The sequence below is a fragment of the Sceloporus undulatus genome, chromosome 2, assembly GCF_019175285.1.
Source record: "Sceloporus undulatus isolate JIND9_A2432 ecotype Alabama chromosome 2, SceUnd_v1.1, whole genome shotgun sequence".
Classification (NCBI taxonomy): Eukaryota; Metazoa; Chordata; class Lepidosauria; order Squamata; family Phrynosomatidae; genus Sceloporus; species Sceloporus undulatus.
In genome coordinates this window covers 196625655-196644464 of record NC_056523.1, presented here as the reverse complement: position 1 = coordinate 196644464, position 18810 = coordinate 196625655, and the positions used below count along the sequence as shown (strand labels likewise).

The window sequence follows — 18810 nt, the reverse complement described above, 5'->3', positions numbered from 1 at the left end:
AATAAAGCTGCTTCAAGTCACTTTGGAGGTATGGTGTTTCAATGATGCATGCGTCCTAAGAGTCTGGAAAATGCAACAAAGCTGCACTCCAGCCCTTAGGACTGGAGCATGGCTTTGATGCAGCTTCTGGACTCAATGTATCATTCAAACACCATACCTCCAAAGTGACTTGAAGCAGCTTTATTTTGGCCCATGTCTAGGTTAGGACTTGACACCTGTTTCTATGGTTTTAGAGCCACTGTTGTTGCTTTGCATTGAGTACCGCTGCCGTGTTACTGCCCCCCCCCCCATATGTTTCCTTTTTGCTTTTACTGAAGTGTGGCTGCCTGGCTATTAGTGTATTTTGGCCCTGTTTGCACATTTTAATGACTTCCAAGGCAGACAGCAGGAGGAGATCTAACAATGCTATTTGTGGTTCCCCTACATCTACAGTGTAGGGCCTTGCCCAAAAATGCAATGTTAGAAACTAGCTGATAATTATCCAAAACGGTGGGATCCTGGGGTGCTTTTTTAGCAATGGTATTATAACTGCCTCCTTTAGGGAAGCTGGAAGTCTGCTAATTTTAGTAAGGCATTGACTATTTCCTCTACCCACTTAGCCAGCTCTTTAATAAGTCAAGGGAAGGGTTCAACACACATGTGGTGCCCTCAGTCCTCCAGAAAATCATGTCCATGTTCTCAGGTTGCACAAACTGAAAAGTATCTACATATTATCCCTGGACAAGTGGAGCCAAAGTTATATCCACTGGATCTGTATGAATTATTTTATCCACATCAGAATGGATCCAATGGCATATAACATGCACTCTTTTAATATTTACTTTTGTGTAAAGACTAACAAAGCTACCTTTGTGGATGTGATGGAGCAAGCTTGTTTTCTGCTGCTCCAGAGAACAGGACCCCAAACAATTGATGGAAGCTGCAGGAAAAGAGGTCAACATGAGGAGGAACTTCCTGACAGTAAGGGCTGTCTGACAGTGGCACAGATATAGTTTGGGGACACTGGGTTGACCTCTGGGGTATTAGCTACTCTTCCTAATTTGATGCCCTCTGCAAATGTGCTAATAATCATGCCCTCTGTTCCACTGACGGTATCTTGGAAGGGCTTGGGACTTGAATACATCCCTGGCAGAAAGAGAAGATGCTAGGCCCCATGAAGGAGGCCATGGACATGAACCCACAAGACCCAAGCAGAGAACACGGAGGGCAGTGAGGTCTTGAGGGGGCCTCATCCATAGGGTCGCCATGGGTCGAGATCCACTCCAAGGCAGTGAACAACAACAAATGCCAGCCTCCTCTAGGTCTCCACTCTTCATTGACTGTAGCTGCCACGCAAATGGCTGCCTCCTCCTCCTCGGCCTGCGTAGGGGAACCGGAAGTTACGTTCTTGGAAGTGAGAGTCCAATATTATCGAGCCCTGTTCAGGTCTTGCTCTGGAGGCGACGCGCTAGGACAAAACCAGGAAATCTCTATGGCTAAGGAAAAAATGTCGTCATTTCCGCTTCTCATCGCGAACCGGAAGTGGCTGTCAGGAGTCGCCGGGAAGATGTCTCCCACCATGGAGACGGCGGCGGAGGCTGTCTCTCCGGCTGAGCTGCTCTTACAAAGGCTGGAGGCGGCGGGAGGGACTGGCGGCGAAGCCGGGATCTGTACGCTGGAGGCGGCCGCGGCGCTGGGCCTGGACCACCAAGTGCTGGTCGGGGCTGTGAAGAGCCTGCAGGCGCTGGGGGAGGTGAGACTGGAGGGGCACCGGAGGCGGGGCTTATACACGCAACGCCCCTTCGTTGCTAACAGCCAATTGGAGGGCTGGCCCCGCCCCTGGTGGCCTCAGATTGGCTGGGAGAGCTTTAGGTCACCCCTAGGGGCAGCTGTGTAGAAAGGAGAGAGGAAGGAAGGCATTAGCTGCTGTGTGTGCCTTCAAGTCCTTCTAGGTTTCTGAGACTTCAGCTCCCAGAATTCCTGAACAGTGAGCATACTGAGTGGGACTTCTGGGAATTGGAGTTCGACAGTGGAAGACACTCCCTCCTCAGAGAGTAGTGGAGTCTCCTTCCCTGGAGGTCTTTCAGCAGAGGCTGGATGGCCATCTGACAATGGGGATGCTTTGATTAGGAGTTCCTGCATGGCAGAATGGGGCCCTTGTGGTCTCTTCCAACTCCATGGTTCTGTGAACATCTGGAGGCCCAAAGGTTGAGAACCACTGCCCTAAGGCCAACCTAGCCTGGGGTTTTCTTGGCAAGATTTGGTTCAGAGGAGGTTTACCATTGCCTTCCCCTGAGGAGGCTGAGAGAGTGTGACTTCTTGCCCAAGGTCACATGCACATTATACACACACATGTTGTTGTTGTTTGCCTTAGGGCCCCTATGGAGACCCTAAGGCAAACCTATCATGGGGTTTTCTTTGCAAGGTTCTTCAAAGGAGGCTTTCCATTGCTTCCCCCGAGGAGGCTGAGAGAGTGTGACTTGCCAAAGGTGGGCTTCATGGCTGAGCAGAACCTGGTCTTCTGGAATCATAGTCCATCATTCAAACCAGTACACCACTTTTTATATAATCAATCTTTGTTGTTGTGATGGTAGTTTGACATCAGGTCACTTATGACTTACGGCAACCCTAAGGGAAGGACAGCTATGAAAGAATTGGAGAAGATCCTAAAATGCAAAGATACACAACTGAACACAAAAATTAGAATCGTACAAGCCATCATATTCCCTATTATCATGTATGGATGTGAGAGCTGTAAAGCTAGGAAAGATGACATGTCTGAGTTGGGATTTTGAACTCTGGTCATAGTCCAGCACTCAAACCCCTTTGTCCCTTTCTCCAGTATGTCAGGAAGAGAAGTTAAACAGGTTTAGCCTCCCTGGCAAGCAACACCTGCTGAAATGCCAGTGAAATACAATCCAGACACAGGAGCCATGTCTCTTCCTTCATTTGGCCATCCTTGTTGTTGTTTGCCTTTAAGTCGTTTCCAACTTCTTGTGTCCCTGTCATGGGGTTTTCTTGACAAGGTTTGTTCAGAGAGGCTTTGCCATGGCCTTCCCCGAGGCTGAGAGAGTGTGACTTGCCCAAGGCCACACAGTGGGGTTCATGGCTGAACTGGGAATTGAACCCTGGTCTCCAGAGTCATAGTCCAGTGCTCAAACCATTATGCCACGCTGCAATGCCAGCTGTGTATTTGTCCTTCAGCAGTTACTGAATAATGAAGACTTTGGATTGAAGATAACTAACTTTTTAAAAAACTGTCACAGCTATGAAGCCCATGTAGAACAATTCTGGGCAAATCTCAAATCTTTTAGCTTAACCCACTTTGCAAGATTCATCTGAAGACAGAAGGGCTCCCTCAGTTCCTGGCAGAAGGGCAATGTACAAAGATTTGGGAACACAGCTGCCATGATTTTGTCCTTCCTTGCATTCTCTTCTAGTCTGGGATTTGCACAAAGCACTGTTTCCTTATTGCAGGGGTAGGCAACCTTTTTGAGCCGGGGGCCGGGTTGCTGTCCTTCAGACAACTGGGGGGCCGAAGCCAAAAAATAAATAATTAAATATTTTTTTAAAAAATAAATAAATATATATATAAATAAACCAGGACAAATGTAGGACAACATTTTCAAATGGAGGACACTTTTATTAAAAAAAAAATGGAGGACACGCGAAAACATTTGCTGATTTTTTAAAAAAATGTTAATATAAATGCATGTTTCTGAGGCTTCTATAGACAATTGCCCCCCCAAAGGCCCCAGCGGCAATCGGCGGCAGGACCAGGCAAGGGCCGGTCCCAAGGCCTCACCGGGCTGCATCCAGCCCGCAGGCCGCAGGTTGCCTACCCCTGCCTTATTGCTTAGTTTCTTTTCACCTAACTCCTGCTTCACCAAGTTGCTGTTTGTACTCTAGTTGAATTGTGTTTTACTGGCATACTGCTAGCTGTTTATGGCAGTTTGACAATGATGGCATCCTCTCGGAACACATTAATTCAGTCATGCAGGCTTTTTTAAAATCATGCCTTAAAAGTATTTTCTCGTGGTGCTTACCCAGCTGGCATGCACAGTATGAAAGAGATTAACACATTACCAAAAATCCAAGAGCTATATTCTACCTCCTCCAAATCATACCCTATCTGGGCTGGTCTTTGGGGAAGAAGGATTCACTGTATTCAGTGGTAGCTGCAATGTTTAGTGGTCCCTCCACATTCACTGGGATTAGGAGTGAAAAACCCGCATGAATGTGGAAAAACAGCAAATTAAAAAAATCACTATTCTTTTTACCAAGAGAACACCTCTCTAGGAATCTCCAGGTCCTCCAGTGCAACTCTGTGGTCAATGTCTGCCAGAGGTTGACCCATGCTACAAATGCCTAGAGAAGTGTTTTCTCTAGGAAATTCTAGGTTCTCCAGCCCAACTCTATGGTCAGGTTTACCGGAGAACATACATTCCTAGAGAGAACATACTAATCAAAACTGCAAATAATCAAATCCGCCACAGTCAGAGCCACAGATGTGGAGGGCCAACTGTATTTCTACTCCACTGGGATGTCTTAATGTAAGATCGGTCCCATCCTGACTGGACAGCACTTGTCTCAGAAGAAGAAGCGACAAAAATGGTGAAGAGTCTGGAAACCATGTCCTATGAGGAACGACTTAGGGAGCTGGGGATGTTTAGCCTGGAGAAAAGAAGGTTGAGAGGTGATATGATAGTGCTGTTTAAATATTTGAAGGGATGTCATATTGAGGAGGGAACAAGCTTGTTTTCTTCTGCTCCAGAGAACAGAACCTGGAACAATGGATGCAAGCTCTAGGAAAAGAGATTCCACCTCAACATTAGGAGGAACTTCCTGACAGTAAGGGCTGTTCGACAGTGGAATGCACTCCCTCGGAGGGTGATAGAGTCTCCTTCTTTGGAGGTCTTTAAACAGAGGCTGGATGGCCATCTGTCAGGGATGCTTTGATTTGGATTTCCTGCATGGCAGGGGGTTGGACTGGATGGCCCTAGTGGTCTCTTCCAACTCTACGATTCTATGATTCTAAGTCCCAGTAAAAATGTTTTCAGAAGCAATGATGGCAGGAAATGTTACTGGTTAGTCCTAGCTTCCATCACATCATTAGATCTCCCTGCACATTGTTGGAAATGAAAGCTTGCAAGGCTTTTTTAGAAAACAAAATATTGAAATACCATAAATATCAAAGCTAAAACTGTTCTAGATAAGTTTTCTTTAGCAGAGGAGCAGAGAACATACCCCAATCTGATGTTGTTTCTACTGAGACCCTGAACTGACTCTAAATAAATAAGGCAGGCAGTTTCAGGTTACTGAAACTGTTTACTAATGGCTTTGTATTTACATATGTATGGGGGACCTACATTCTAACTAGCTGATAAACAGATCAGGTAAAAGAAAAGAAAAAGCTTGAGTCTTTAACTACTATCCTGGTGATCTGAAAAGGTAGAGGAGAAGAAGACAGGTGGAATGGTGAGTGAAAAGGAAAGTAAAATATCCAAAATCCACAAAACAGTGATACCTTTAATAAGCCACCCAAAATGCCTTGATGGAATGTGAATAGATATTCCTGCACATAGAAAACTACCATATGAGAGAGAATATTGGGCTTGAACATTACAGACAGAATGTTTTGCCTGACCTATTTTCTATGTACATTTTTAAAAAAGAAAGTTATAAAATTTATTTGGTAGTCTGACTTTCTATTTTCAAATGGAAATGGTTTATCCAAATACAAGTTTCTCTTCTCAAGATGAAGTAGTTTCATGTGGGAAGCACGGTGCTTCCATCAATACAGGTGGTGGTTCAGGTGGACGGGGAAAGGCTGTAAGATATTTGGAGGCTCCTGGGTAGGACCACAGGTATTACTTTCTCTTTCAAATGCTATTGCATTCCTTTCTCTTTTTTTCTCCCTCCCCCTGCCTCTCAAGCTTCAGCCCCAACCCCTTTCTTTTAAGTGAATCGTACCTTTGAAGATGCTCTCAATATTCTCTTTAGGTGATTGAGGCAGAGCAGCGCACATCCAAAAAGTGGGAGCTGACACCTGAGGGCCAAGAAATTGTGCAAGAAGGAAGCCATGAAGTCCGAGTGTTTAACAGCATCCCTTCTGAGGGTCTGGTCCAGAGTGAGCTGATGGTAACATTCCTTCCCACATGCACTGATTGTCCCCTCTGTCCTAGTGCTGCAACATATTATTGTGGCCTCACTTAAAATGCCTCCTTTTTTTCTTCTGAGGATGTCCTTCCCATAAGACATGTGTAAATCATACACTCCACCAGATGTTGCTGAAGAGGAAATTGCTTATTTCTCATCATTGTATATGCTGGGTATATGCTGGATAGGGCTTCTGGAGGTGATGGGTCAACAACATCTGGAGGACTGTACCATTCTTGCATCTGCTCAGCAGATATTTTCTTTTATGGCATTTGACTGTGCACCTGTGGCCTGATGTTTCCGCTGTTTCGCTGTAGAAGCTGCCCAGTGGAAAAGTGGGATTCAGCAAAGCAATGTCTAACAAGTGGATCCGGTTAGACAAGAACTCAGAAGGCGGACCCCGGATCTTCCGGGCGGTAAGTCATTCGAGGTCTCAATTTATCTTAGGTTTTTGTTTCTGCAGGGTAGTAAATGTTGCTTTGTGTCCAAAGTGATTGAATAGTGGGGCTTTTCAGAACAACAGAACAGCAGTGCTGCTTCCAAATTAGTGGAATCCAAGGATAATGGGATGGGAATGAAAGCATTAGGGCTCTGTCTTCAAAGAGCTTTTCTTCTTTCATAGGTAGAGGTTGTACAGGATTCAGTGAGGGAGAAACTGCTCCAGGTGCAACATGGGGAGGCTGATAGCCTTGAAGAGAAAGACAAGAATGAACTGAAAAAGCGGAAACTCCTGATGGAAATGTGAGTTTAGATTTCATCACCCCTCCCCATATGATATCTGTTTCTGGAACTCATTTCTGAAAACACAGAAATTGTGGGGTTTGGGTTTTCCCCCCTTGCTGTTGTACAGAAATGTATTTTGTGGTACGCAAACTCTTCAAAAGAAATTTAGATGTGCTCTGTTCAACAGAAGTAGCAGCAAAAACTGTGTTTGTTTTCAGGAATCTGAAGTCATACTGGGTCAAAAAAGGAAATGCTTTCAGTACAAGTGTTGCCAAGCAGGAAACAGACCTCACTCCAGAAATGATAGCCAGGTAAGGAACCATTGTGGTCATTCTTTGGTCTGTGTTCCCATCTTATGGTTTCCCACCAGAATTTGCTCTTATGTTCTGGACCTGCATCTTGGCTGTAAAGTTCTTAGTTTCACAGTGATTCTCCAATATCCCCTCAGCCATCATGAAATGATGAAAGGAATTTCCATAGACCTTGTCATCTTTGCAGTCCATTTTGGCAGAATTATTCACCTCCCTGCTTCCTTTAACATGCTGATAGCTGCCTTTTTTATAAGTAGCATTTCTCCAACTGAGTGAAAAGTGATTTGCAAGGAACCATACCCAAAGACAAAACTAACTCTCTTTTCTCCTTGCTCTCACTCATCTTCCCCAAACTTGCAGTGGTTCTTGGAGAGACTTGAGTTTCAAGCCGTATAACTTTGAGGCACTGGGCATCATGCCTGAATGTGGGCATCTCCACCCACTGCTAAAAGTCCGCAGTCAGTTCCGACAGATCTTCCTCGAAATGGGGTATGTATTTCTTTAGCTGCAAAATCCTGATGGGCTGGGAAGACAAAATGTGTTCTCCTGTAATATGTGCATTTGAGAATTGAGCCAACATGGTTTTTAATTTTGATCTAATGCTAGCATTGAATGTTTAATACATTTCCATTATGGATGATTTCCTGTGAGGATGATAGTTCTAGCAAAACACTATGGCTAGAGCAAACCTCCTCCTCATTGCTTTTCTAGGTTCGATTCTTGATGACTTCTGTGCTGGTTGGAGCTTATTCCTATATTTCATCAGAAGCTATTCCTGTGACTGCCTCCTTCATACCTGCCTTGTTGACTAAGTGTTTCTCTCTTCAGTTTCACAGAAATGCCTACCAATAATTTCATTGAGAGCTCCTTCTGGAACTTTGATGCCCTCTTCCAGCCGCAGCAGCATCCAGCCAGGGACCAACATGACACTTTCTTCATAAAAGGTCAGTTGGCTGCTATTCACCAGCCCTTTCAAAGCTAGGATATCAAGGTCTCAGGATTTCTCCCTTTATGGGCTGATCACAGTAGAGTCATGATTCTTTAGGATGTGTTTGATTTAAAATGCCCTTTACCTTCTTGCCATTTTGTTATGACCAACAGTCTATGAAACAAGCTGGGGAGGGCACCTCATCCAAAGGTGATGGGGTAAGTCCTTTTGTCTGCTCAGACCATGACTAGATCACAGCAGCCATCTCATAGTGGTGTCTGAGTCACTTCCTCACAATTCTGAATGTGTTTGTGCCCATGCCCCACTCCCAAGATTGCGACCTCTCTGGCAAGCACACTTTTCTTTGGGCTTACCCTCATTTTTCTACTGAATGTAATGTAATAGTGGACTGACGTACTGCAAATATGAGCCATCTTATGGAAGCCTGTCTTCCCTTGGATTTAGAGAGCAATGAAAGTACTTTCTCTAAGCTATTCCTCATATTTCTCCAGAGTATTAGATGGACTTGCATGGGTCCCTACATGTTGTCTCCTTCTTTCCAGATCCTGCTGAAGCCATTGAGTTTCCTATGGATTATCTGAAGCGGGTAAAGAAGGTTCACTCACAAGGAGGTTATGGCTCTCAGGGGTGAGATTTGATAAATATTTTTTGCTCTGAGGTTGGGCCTAGAAGGGCAAACTATACTAGTGAAAAGCATGTGCATGTTGAAGACTCAAATTTGTGTGATGCCTTGCTCAGCTGACCACAGGATTAATGGTTACACCTTGTAAAACAAAGCTCTTCAGTTCCTGAGGATGGTGGGGTCATCCTAGTTAGTGATGATTGTGCTACAAGAATTAAAGAAGAATGAGGCACAAGGTTCCCATGTGGTGGAATTTAGTTTCCTATGTTTTCTAGAGTCATTGCACTCTTAGAAGTCATAGCCTGAGCTATATTACTTTCCAGATGTGTATGTTTGTTATTGTTGTGTTCCTTCAAGTCATTTCAGACTTACGGCAATCCTAAGGCGAACCTATCATGGGGGTTTCTTGGCAAGATTTGTTCAGGGGAGATTTGCCATTGCATTCACCTGAGGCTAATAGAGTGTGACTTTCCTAAGGTCACTCAGTGGGTTTCATTGCCCAGGTTGGAATCAAATTCTGGTCTACAGAATCTCAGTGCAACACTCAAATCTCTAGACCACACAGGCAATGTGTAGGGAAGCATAATCTCAAATTCTGCAATAAAATGGCAATGGATGACTTCTTAAAAACTAGGTCCAGGCAGTAAGCTCTTTCTTTCAACTTCTGAGAGTAATTGTGCTTATACTGGTCTGTTCTTCAGTCCTATATCTCAGATACTACCTTTTGGAATCACAATCCACATTTCTTTTATGTAATCTCTTCCCATTCTTACCCTCCCAGGTACAAATATGACTGGAAACTGGAGGAGGCTCGGAAGAACCTCCTTAGGACGCACACAACTGCTGTCAGTGCCCGCATGCTCTATCAGTTAGCACAGCAGGTAGCTACTCAATAATACTTTTTCCTACTTTGCACTGTCTTGGATATGTGAATTATGAAAAAAAATGAAGGAATGGCTTCACTGTAAATGCAGGAGTTGGCAAATGTGCCCTTATGAGATTTATGCTTATAGCACACCCAGTGTGAAGCCAGCATTGTCTACCCCTACTGCAGGGTAATTGTGGGACTCATCTAAAGCTGGTAGGGCAGGGTTCACCTAAGTCTGGGTGCTCTATCTGCTGAGATTAAAATGTCTGAACCAAGACAAAGTGCAGTAGGTTAATGACAAATCCTTCTTTGACAGGAAAAATTCACACCTGTGAAATACTTCTCTATCGATCGTGTCTTCAGAAATGAGACATTAGATGCCACACACTTGGCGGAATTCCATCAGATCGAAGGGGTAGTGGCTGATTATGGCTTGACCCTAGGGGACCTGATGGGTGTCCTGAAGGAGTTTTTCACCAAGTTGGGTAAGAATTGTTGAATGGTGAAATGGAGGTGGATGTCAGAGGGCAGGTCTAGGGATGGGCAGCAGTCTAGGAGAAAGGCTCCTTGGGGGTTGCCTGTTTCCAGGAACCAACTGTTATCTTTTTGGCAGGAATCACTCAGTTGCGCTTCAAGCCTGCATACAATCCTTATACAGAGCCCAGCATGGAGGTTTTCAGCTATCACCAGGGTGAGTACTAGGAATTGGGTGGATGCAGTTTGAGAAACTGCAAAGTTGCCTGTTTCTCCCTACCCTTATCTCCTTCTGTTGGGATCTTTGCTATTAGATAAGATGGTTAAAAGAGGCCAAGTCATGCCAAATAGTGGCTGTCATGTTTTTCAGGAAACAGAGCAAGCTATCTGAAAACTCTGATCCCCATTTGGATTCTAAGCTATCGGACTTTTTAGCTTTTGGCCTCAGCTAGGAAGGCAGCTGGGCACTGATTGCCTAAAGAAGGAATTCCGACTGTCCCCAATTTAGCCTTTGATAATCCCCTTATGACTCATGCAAAAACTGGCCATCCTGATAATACGATATAAATTAGGATCCTTTTCCACTGTCAGCATACCCTGATGTGCTGCCTTGTCACCATTTGTAGGAATTCCTCTTTCTGAAGGCCCCAGGTGTCCTGATATTTGAAGGACATGCCACATAATTTTCCAGAGCAATATTTCAGCTCTTATTAAATACAAGACTCATGACTCTGAATCTACACGAACTTAATACCTGACATCTCTTTCATATATTAGTCTTATTTTTAAAATCCTCTATAGACAAGACTTCTCAAAATATTTTTAAAGACAACAGGATATTAATGTCAGGTTTCCCGCCCCCTCTGTTTGAGGATAAAGAGACTCCAAGAGGATGAAAGATGTGCCACCCCCTCCTTTCCACATTGATTGTGCTTTCAATGTTTAAACTAGAATTGGGGCACAATAAGAAAAATACTTGTGTGTCCTTGTATGTGTGTACATAGATATCTCTATAGAGAAAATTTTGCACCCATTTCAGTATTTATTTATATCTTGTTTGTCTCCCATACAGTACTTCAAAATGCAATGTTTTAATTGGCTTGTACAGCCATTTGAACATTGAATCAGTGTGCTCCTTTTGCCTTGTACTTTATCCCTCCTTCTGCTCTCCATGATAGTTGTGGGACTGGCCAAACTGTAACATGTTTTTTGTCTCTTGATTTTAGCTATGAAACACTGCGATTAGAGACATTTTCCTCTATATTCTCATTATACCTTACATACTCCTCCCCATCTCTGTCTACACCTCTTGGCCTAGTGCAGATCGCCACAGGTCCTTTTTCTTGTGTCTTAGAGATGTGTGCAGATTCAATTTGTGCAATAAGCTTGGATCTTATTCAGGACTATGGTCCTGATACCACCCAAGATCTTTGGCTAAGTTGTTTGCTTTGTCCCACTTCCCTACCTTAATGGTACAACTAACATTCATTATCTTGCAGGATTGAGGAAGTGGGTGGAAGTGGGCAATTCAGGAGTCTTCCGCCCAGAGCTGCTGCTGCCCATGGGCTTGCCTGATGGAGTGTCTGTCATTGCTTGGGGACTGTCTCTGGAACGGTGAGTACCTTTGAGTCCTGGGAAGATGGGCTAGCTCCTTTAGCCCACTTTTATATTACCCTTTTGTACTGCATCCTGCCAGAAGGCTGGTGGATGTCTCTGTGGTGGGGACCAAACACATCCATAACTCACATTGCAGGTTTCTAAGACTCTTAAGTAAGCAGGAGTTGCTACTAATCTTAATAAACCTCAGTCTGCAGTTGGCACCTTCTGTCTCTGAAGCTCTAATCTCTGCCATGAGACTAGATGACCCAAGCCATGTGCCCTCCTCACCTCTGAAGGATTAGTCCTCACCCACCTCCTGACCTGGAACACAGTCAGCAGGTTATTCTCCTGGATCAAACTGATGAAGCATCAAGATTGCTATGCATGTATGGTGTGCAAGAGTGTACCCATGGCAACATTATTACAGGTCTAGAATGAGGGTGGGTATGGAAGGAGAGGCGCACTGTTAGGCTGCTCAGAGAACCTTAAACTACAGGTGTGCTCCTAGGGAGCTGCTCTTTTTCCTGCATTTCTGCTGTAGTCTAGAATGCAACTACTGGGAATACAGTGTACCCTTACTTTATGCGGGAGATCTGTTCTGGACTTCCCCGCGTAAAGCAAATTCCATCTATGCTCGTGCACGTGGTGGCGCAATGGTGCACGTGTGCCATGAGCACACACCCTGTTATTTCCTATGGGATGCGCTGCCCCTTCTCCCCATGTGGCTTTCAGCATATGCTGAAAGCTGTGTAAAGCACGCCTGCGTATGACGTGGGTGCACTGTATTTTTGATTTTAACATTTTCATACTGTCTCCGGCATTTTTTGTGGGGGTTATAATTTTCAAGAAATTCCTCCTGAAACTCCTTTCCTTTTCTTCCAGGCCCACCATGATCAAGTATGGCATCAATAATATCCGCGAGTTGGTTGGTCACAGAGTCAATCTGCAGATGGTATACGACAGCCCACTCTGCCGCTTGGATGCATAGGTTCCAGATATCTTCCTCTATCTTTAGGCCTATTTATTACCACTCTTCCTTGCTGGAACAATGGGACCATTCACAGTTCTGGATGATAGTGGGTGGAGGAATAACTGAAAAGCTGCTTAGACTGTGTGGACCTTCTAGTTACATCCTTTTGGAGGAATGGTCTCTCTAATTGCAACCCAAGCTGTATGAATTTAAAGTGTCTCATCTTACAGTCTACTGTTAACAGTGCAAGAACACATGCAGGATTGGTTGCTGCTTTAGTTACCTGATTCTTGTGCAGTGTAACTAGACAACTTGCTACCATATTCTGTGGAAGAGTAACATATATAGATAAACCACTGCACCTTTCATTGTCTTCTGTCATTCTTCTTGAACACCTGAGTTTCAGAGTGAGTAGATGGATGGGCAGGAGACACTCTCACCTGCCCTCTGTGGTGATAGAGAAAACCATTTACCTAGACCTGTGTGCCATTTCCTCACTACCACATTTTCATTTTATAAACTAGTATATAACCTCTCCTCCCTTCCTAAATAGAAGGCCTAAAGAAGACTTTTGTTATTTCAAAATTTAGTCCAGAGAAATATCAGGGACATAATGGTACATCTATTACTCTTTCAGCACTGAAGGATGCATTCCTGGTTAAGCAAGTGGAAACAGATTTTGGAGAGGGATCAGTAAACATTTTGGCACCACTCTCTTGATTATAACACTTTCTTTGTGACCAGTTTTCAGAGGCCCAGTAAAGTCTAGGCTAGAGGGCAGAATTGATATGAACTGGACCTGTAGCCAAGCTGAGATGGGGTGGGCTTGACCAGTATGTCAACAAAGAGCAGACTGTTAGTCACGCAAGTGCCAAAGAAAAAAGGATAACTAGTGTCTGTAATGTTCAGCAACAAAGAAAGACATTAAAATTATTTTTTTTAATTGTACCAAAAATATCCTTTCTTTTAAGATGGCAGGACTATAGGAGTCACACTTGTATTCCCCAGGCCTTGGTTGTTCCACCTACCAGAGTAAAAATTCTCCAGTTGAAGCTATGTTCTGGCAGTTGGGTGGCTGCTCATTCTTGGTTCCTAGGCTTTGCCTCCATATCTTAAGAATGAGCTTAGTCCTTCTCATGGCCTGGGCAATAAAAGCCATTTAGGTCCAAGACAGAAGGCTAGTTCATGGGCCCTAGTCAGTGAGCACATGTTTAAGAACTCTTCTTCCATTCTTTGTAGCATCAAGAAGAAAGCTGGGGCTGTTTGGACCAGGGCCCTCTGGCTATAAACTAAAACAAAGACTCCTGGAAGCTGAATTAACAGCATGTGAGAAGCAGAGTCCCAGAGCGGAAGCAACTAGGCAGTGGTGGACAAGAGAACATGGGGCAGCTTCCTCAGAACAGTCTCTTTCTCCTTTACATGCTTGGCTGGCTCCTTCTGCTTGGCTGTTGTGCTTGTTCCTTCCCACTCAGCTCAGGAAGCCAAGAACCCGAGCCTGACGCTTTCCTCCATTGCCCCTTTGCTACAAGGCTGTTGTGTTTGCTTTTCTACAGCCCACTATGTTGTCTGTGGCACCTCCTCTAAAGTTATATGCACCTCTTCAGCATGGTGTGTTGAGCAAGTGCATGTACGAGTCTTGGCCAGGAGGGAGGGTTGGAAGCCTGAAACGGGTGGGGGCTCTGGCTCTTCCTTGTCGGGTTCCTCAGGCTGTGGGCCCAGCAAGCAATCTAGAAGAAATGAAAGAGTATTACAAAGCTGTCTTTTACTAAAGCGCTTCTCTTGACCTAGTAGTATCAATTGTATGTGGCAGCTATTCTTCCAAGGATTGAATCTGGGACTGTGTGTGCATGCAAAATATATGCTAATAAACTATATATTGTGTCATCTAGAACAGGGGAGTGTTGCAGGATTGCAATTCTGATCAGCTTTAATCGACATAGCCAGTGATGAGAAATACTGGGAGTTGGCTGTCCAAAAACATCTGGCAGTCAGGAAATCATGTTGAAGTTATGCTTGCTTTTATGGAAAAATTACTTCAGCATTATCAGAGGAGGAATCTAAGTACATCTGGGAAAAGGGCTAGTGTAGTCAGAGTTACAACCTTCCCTCTTATTTAACATTAAATGCAGCTGCTGATTTTTTACAAAGTAGATGCCTTCCTCTGTTAGTGCCACTTCCTGCTGCATTCTCTCCATGAGAGTTGGAGAGGCTTTCATATATTTAATTATAGGCTTTTCTATATTTAATTATTATGAAGATGGTTGGGTTGGTTGGGCAAATGAATTGTGAATTTGTTTTGTTTTAAATATGTTGTTAGCTTCCTTGAGTCCAGTTATCAGAAGAAAGATGGAATACAAATGAATATGATGGTGGTGAGGATGGGGGGGCAGTATGATACATGAGTCCCTCTGTGTCGGGTGTAGAGTTTCATATCTCTCAGAAGTCTTGTAAAACTGAAGATCCTCTTAGTAATGGAAAAGGTAATGTATTAGGATAACCTTCCACTAGTTTTATTTACATCTGAAAACACTGTTTAAATTGGTTGTATCTGAGATCTGCAATGAGTTACTGGTCTTTAAAAGAGTTCACAGAGTTGCAAAACAAATCCTGTGCACAAAACAACCAGGTATCAAGTACAGGACAGTTGAGCTGTACTGGAAAATGTCATGAGTGAACTATTTAAAGGCGCTATACATATGCCTATTGTGAGTCAGTATAACCACAGGACAAAATCCCAAGTATGTTAACCATTTCAGCTGTTTTAAAAAGCAAGTTTCTAGCCCTTACATGACTATGAAATTATCTTTAAAAGGGTGTGGGGGTAACGCTCGCTGAAAGAAACCTAAAGATAGGACTGAATACCTTTTATTCATGGATTGGACTTTGGTGCCTTACCTAGCACCTTGCCCCTTTCCTATAATCAAAAATATATTGGGCAGTGTACTTAAAATTCACTGTTTCACAGGTTACCAGTTAGCTTTCCTTGGCACCCAATCTGTTCTGTGACTCAATTAGGACAGACAGCATAGCTTATTGTCTGTCCCTTGTCAGACTTACCTGCCAGGTCATGTGCCAGGTCCTTGATCAAGTGACCAATAATAGCATAGGCTACGCTCACCACTACGGCAGCAGCCATGAGCATGTAAAGCACAGCCTTGGGTATAGGAAGAAGGTCAAAGACAGGTGGTTTGTAGTCACTATAAAGAGGGATCTCATTGGAAGAAGGAGGAGAGTGCTGAGACAGTAGTGCCAAAGTCTCTGTGTGGTTTGCAGTGCTCATGTTCACTGGCCACATTTGAGAGGCAAAGTCCATGTCCTGGAAGTGTGGAACCTGGCTGCTTGATCGGCAGGAGTCTGCAGGGATAGGGAAAGTCTGAAACAAGCAACACAAAAAGACATTTTTGTTGGTAGGGTACTGCAAGGATCCACAGCCTGGTGTCATTTATGAAAACCAAAGACATTCCTTCATGCCTTAATTTGTAGTATGGGCTGAGCATAAAAGCAGTTGCCTTCCTGCCATTGATTTGTAATGTTCTACAGTCTTTCCAAATCCCATTTTTGACTAATAGTGCAATATGGCTGGTTCAGAATTAAAACAACTCTGAGTGAGGAAAATGCCCGGGGGGTGCAGGAGAAGAAGTACTAGAGGGAAGGCATATCTCTGCTCTGTTTTATACAGATGATGCAGCAGTAATTTCAAGAACACCCATTGGTCTAAAAAGAGCACTAAGAACACTAAGGCCTGTTACAGACTGCCAAAATAAAGCTGCTTCGGGTCTCTTTGGAGGTATGCTTTTTAAATTATGCATGGGTCCTAAGAGTCCAGAGGTCGCGCCAAAACCACACTCCATTCCTAAGGACTGGAGTGCAGCTTTGGTGCAGCTTCCGGATTCTTAGGATGCATGCATCATTTAAACAGCATACCTCCAGAGAGACCCAAAGCAGCTTTATTTTGGCAGTCTGTAATATCCCTAAGACACTATTGCAAAAAGGATCAGCTAGAACTTAACTACCAAAAAAACTAAAATCATGGCATTTGCTAAAAGGCCCCAAACCCAAAACTGGATTATAGATAGTGCATGGGGACTATACTGCCAGTAGCATGCAGAGGAGCTTAACAACCATCTTCAAATTTTTTATGACAAGAGGAGGCCATAATATTCCAGTGGTACTCAAACTCTTAGAAGCCAAATCACTTGCACAACTGCTTTATGGATCCCAGGTGGGACCCCTCCCCAATTCTGTACTATTAGAACTCATGCAATCCAGATGTCTAAGATCAACATTTCAAGCTCCAAAGTGTGTCTCTAACGCAATTCTGAGATTGGAGTCAGGCTTTGTGAAAATGGAGGCCAGAGAGTGGGTGACTATACTCAAGTCACTGGCTCAGACTATTCTTCTTTCCCACTGGTCTTGCTCCACTTACCCTGACTGATGAATTTCAGTCTACTTGGAAAAAACAGATGGTGATGACTAAAATTTCTCCATTGGTTCTCTCTCCTGATCTTTTGCTCAGCATGGGATATGAAAAAGCTTAAGCAACCATCAAACAACCGGTGATACCTGTAGAGTGACAGCTAGACCTAGCTAGCACCCCAACTTTTATTGTTAGTGACTGCAACAGATACCTGGCATCACCTGTGGTATATTTAGCAAAACCTGAAGTGCCTAAACACCGAAGAGCCTTTACTTGAGCACAATGCCATGCCTTCTCTTCAACTGTTCTTGAAGGCCGATATAAGAAGATCCCCTTTCTCAGACAGACTATGCCCCTGTGACTCTGGCCAAATAGAAACAATAGAGTACGTACTACTCCAGTGCTCAAACCACAGGGACATCCACCTCTGCCTTATCTCACCTCTATTGTATAAACATCAAGGACACACCAGTCAATTTTACACCTATTTGCTACTTTCAGACACCAGTCCAAATATAATATATAATGTGGCAAATTCTATGCAGCTGTGGTTAAAATTTGGCAAGCAATGACCTCTGCAGTAGGTTAGTATTAATCTTGCCCCACCATACTGGATTTTAAAAAGCTATTCTAAGTACTGTGTTTTTACCTTGTACATGGGTAGGTGAGGCTAGCAGTGAAGTTCAAAGAAGAGCTGTCTTTCAAAATCCTCATCCACCAAGCTATGAAGGGTACCTGAGTTTTAGTGCTGAATGGTCCATCTCCACACTAGCCTGATGAACGAGACCTGTACAACCATACTATAAAAATAAAGGAAAATGTATTATTTTTTTACTTATGGTGAGCCTAAGGCTTTCCCTGCAGGTTTCTTCAGAGGAGGTTTGCCATTGCCAGAGTGTGACTTGCCCAAGGCAACACAGTGGCCGAGTCAGGATTCAAACCCCGGTCTCCAGAGTTGTAGTCCAACGCTCAAACTACTGTGCCAAGCTGGCTCTATACAAGAGGATGTTCTTGCTATTGTATGCCTTCAAGTCATTTCCAATTTACAGCAACCGTATCACAGTTTTCTTAGTAAATTTCTTCATAATTTTCAGATTTTTGGAAATCCTCTGAGTGTTGGGTTGGGTCACTTGCCCAAGAGGATAAACGGACACAAATCTGACATTTAAAATGGCAATACAAAAAAACCCAGTTGCAGAACATTTCAACTTTCCGGAACATGTATAGCATAACATATATTGCCCATTATCTTGCCAGAATAAAAAGCAGTGTTACAAGATCACACAAGCTAGGCAAAGGATAACAGCATTTCCATTTTGAAGATGAGGAAACTGAGGCAGGGAGGAGAACGTTTTCCCCCCTAATCCTCATAGGGATTTTACCCAGGTCCACCTGAGGCATTCAGTTGCCCAAAGGAAGTCCAATGGAACTTTAAAGAGTAACCAATATATTGAAGCATCAACTTCCATGGATCAGTGGCTACTCTCTCAAATGCATTTTGCCACAGAACTAATTTTTTTGACAACAGCCTAATGGTTGTCTGTGTAGAATCAAACAACAGGTAGTTCTGTTTGCTTTTCAAGTGCAGAGCTTGGAAAGATTACTTCTTTGGACTTCAGCTGTCAGAATCTGCTGGCCAGCATTTCTCAGAACATGGACCCAGAAACCTCTCCTCTACCTATGACTTCTTGATGACATTTTCAGAAAATCAGGGCACCTGGACAGCAGTCACTTGAGAA

At 43.8% G+C, this 18810-nt stretch overlaps 1 protein-coding gene across 1 annotated transcript; it reads left to right on the top strand.

Annotated features, from left to right (window-relative positions):
* Positions 1–1336: 1336 nt before the first annotated feature.
* FARSA (phenylalanyl-tRNA synthetase subunit alpha) lies at positions 1337–13020 on the top strand. Its single transcript, XM_042447657.1, has 13 exons — positions 1337–1732; positions 5983–6120; positions 6456–6554; positions 6761–6879; positions 7080–7172; positions 7533–7661; positions 8001–8116; positions 8664–8748; positions 9525–9624; positions 9928–10096; positions 10225–10302; positions 11585–11699; positions 12567–13020. The coding sequence occupies exons 1-13, from the start codon at positions 1337–1339 to the stop codon at positions 12670–12672; spliced, it is 1743 nt and encodes a 580-aa protein (XP_042303591.1). The 3' UTR covers positions 12673–13020.
* The last annotated feature ends 5790 nt before the right edge of the window (positions 13021–18810 follow it).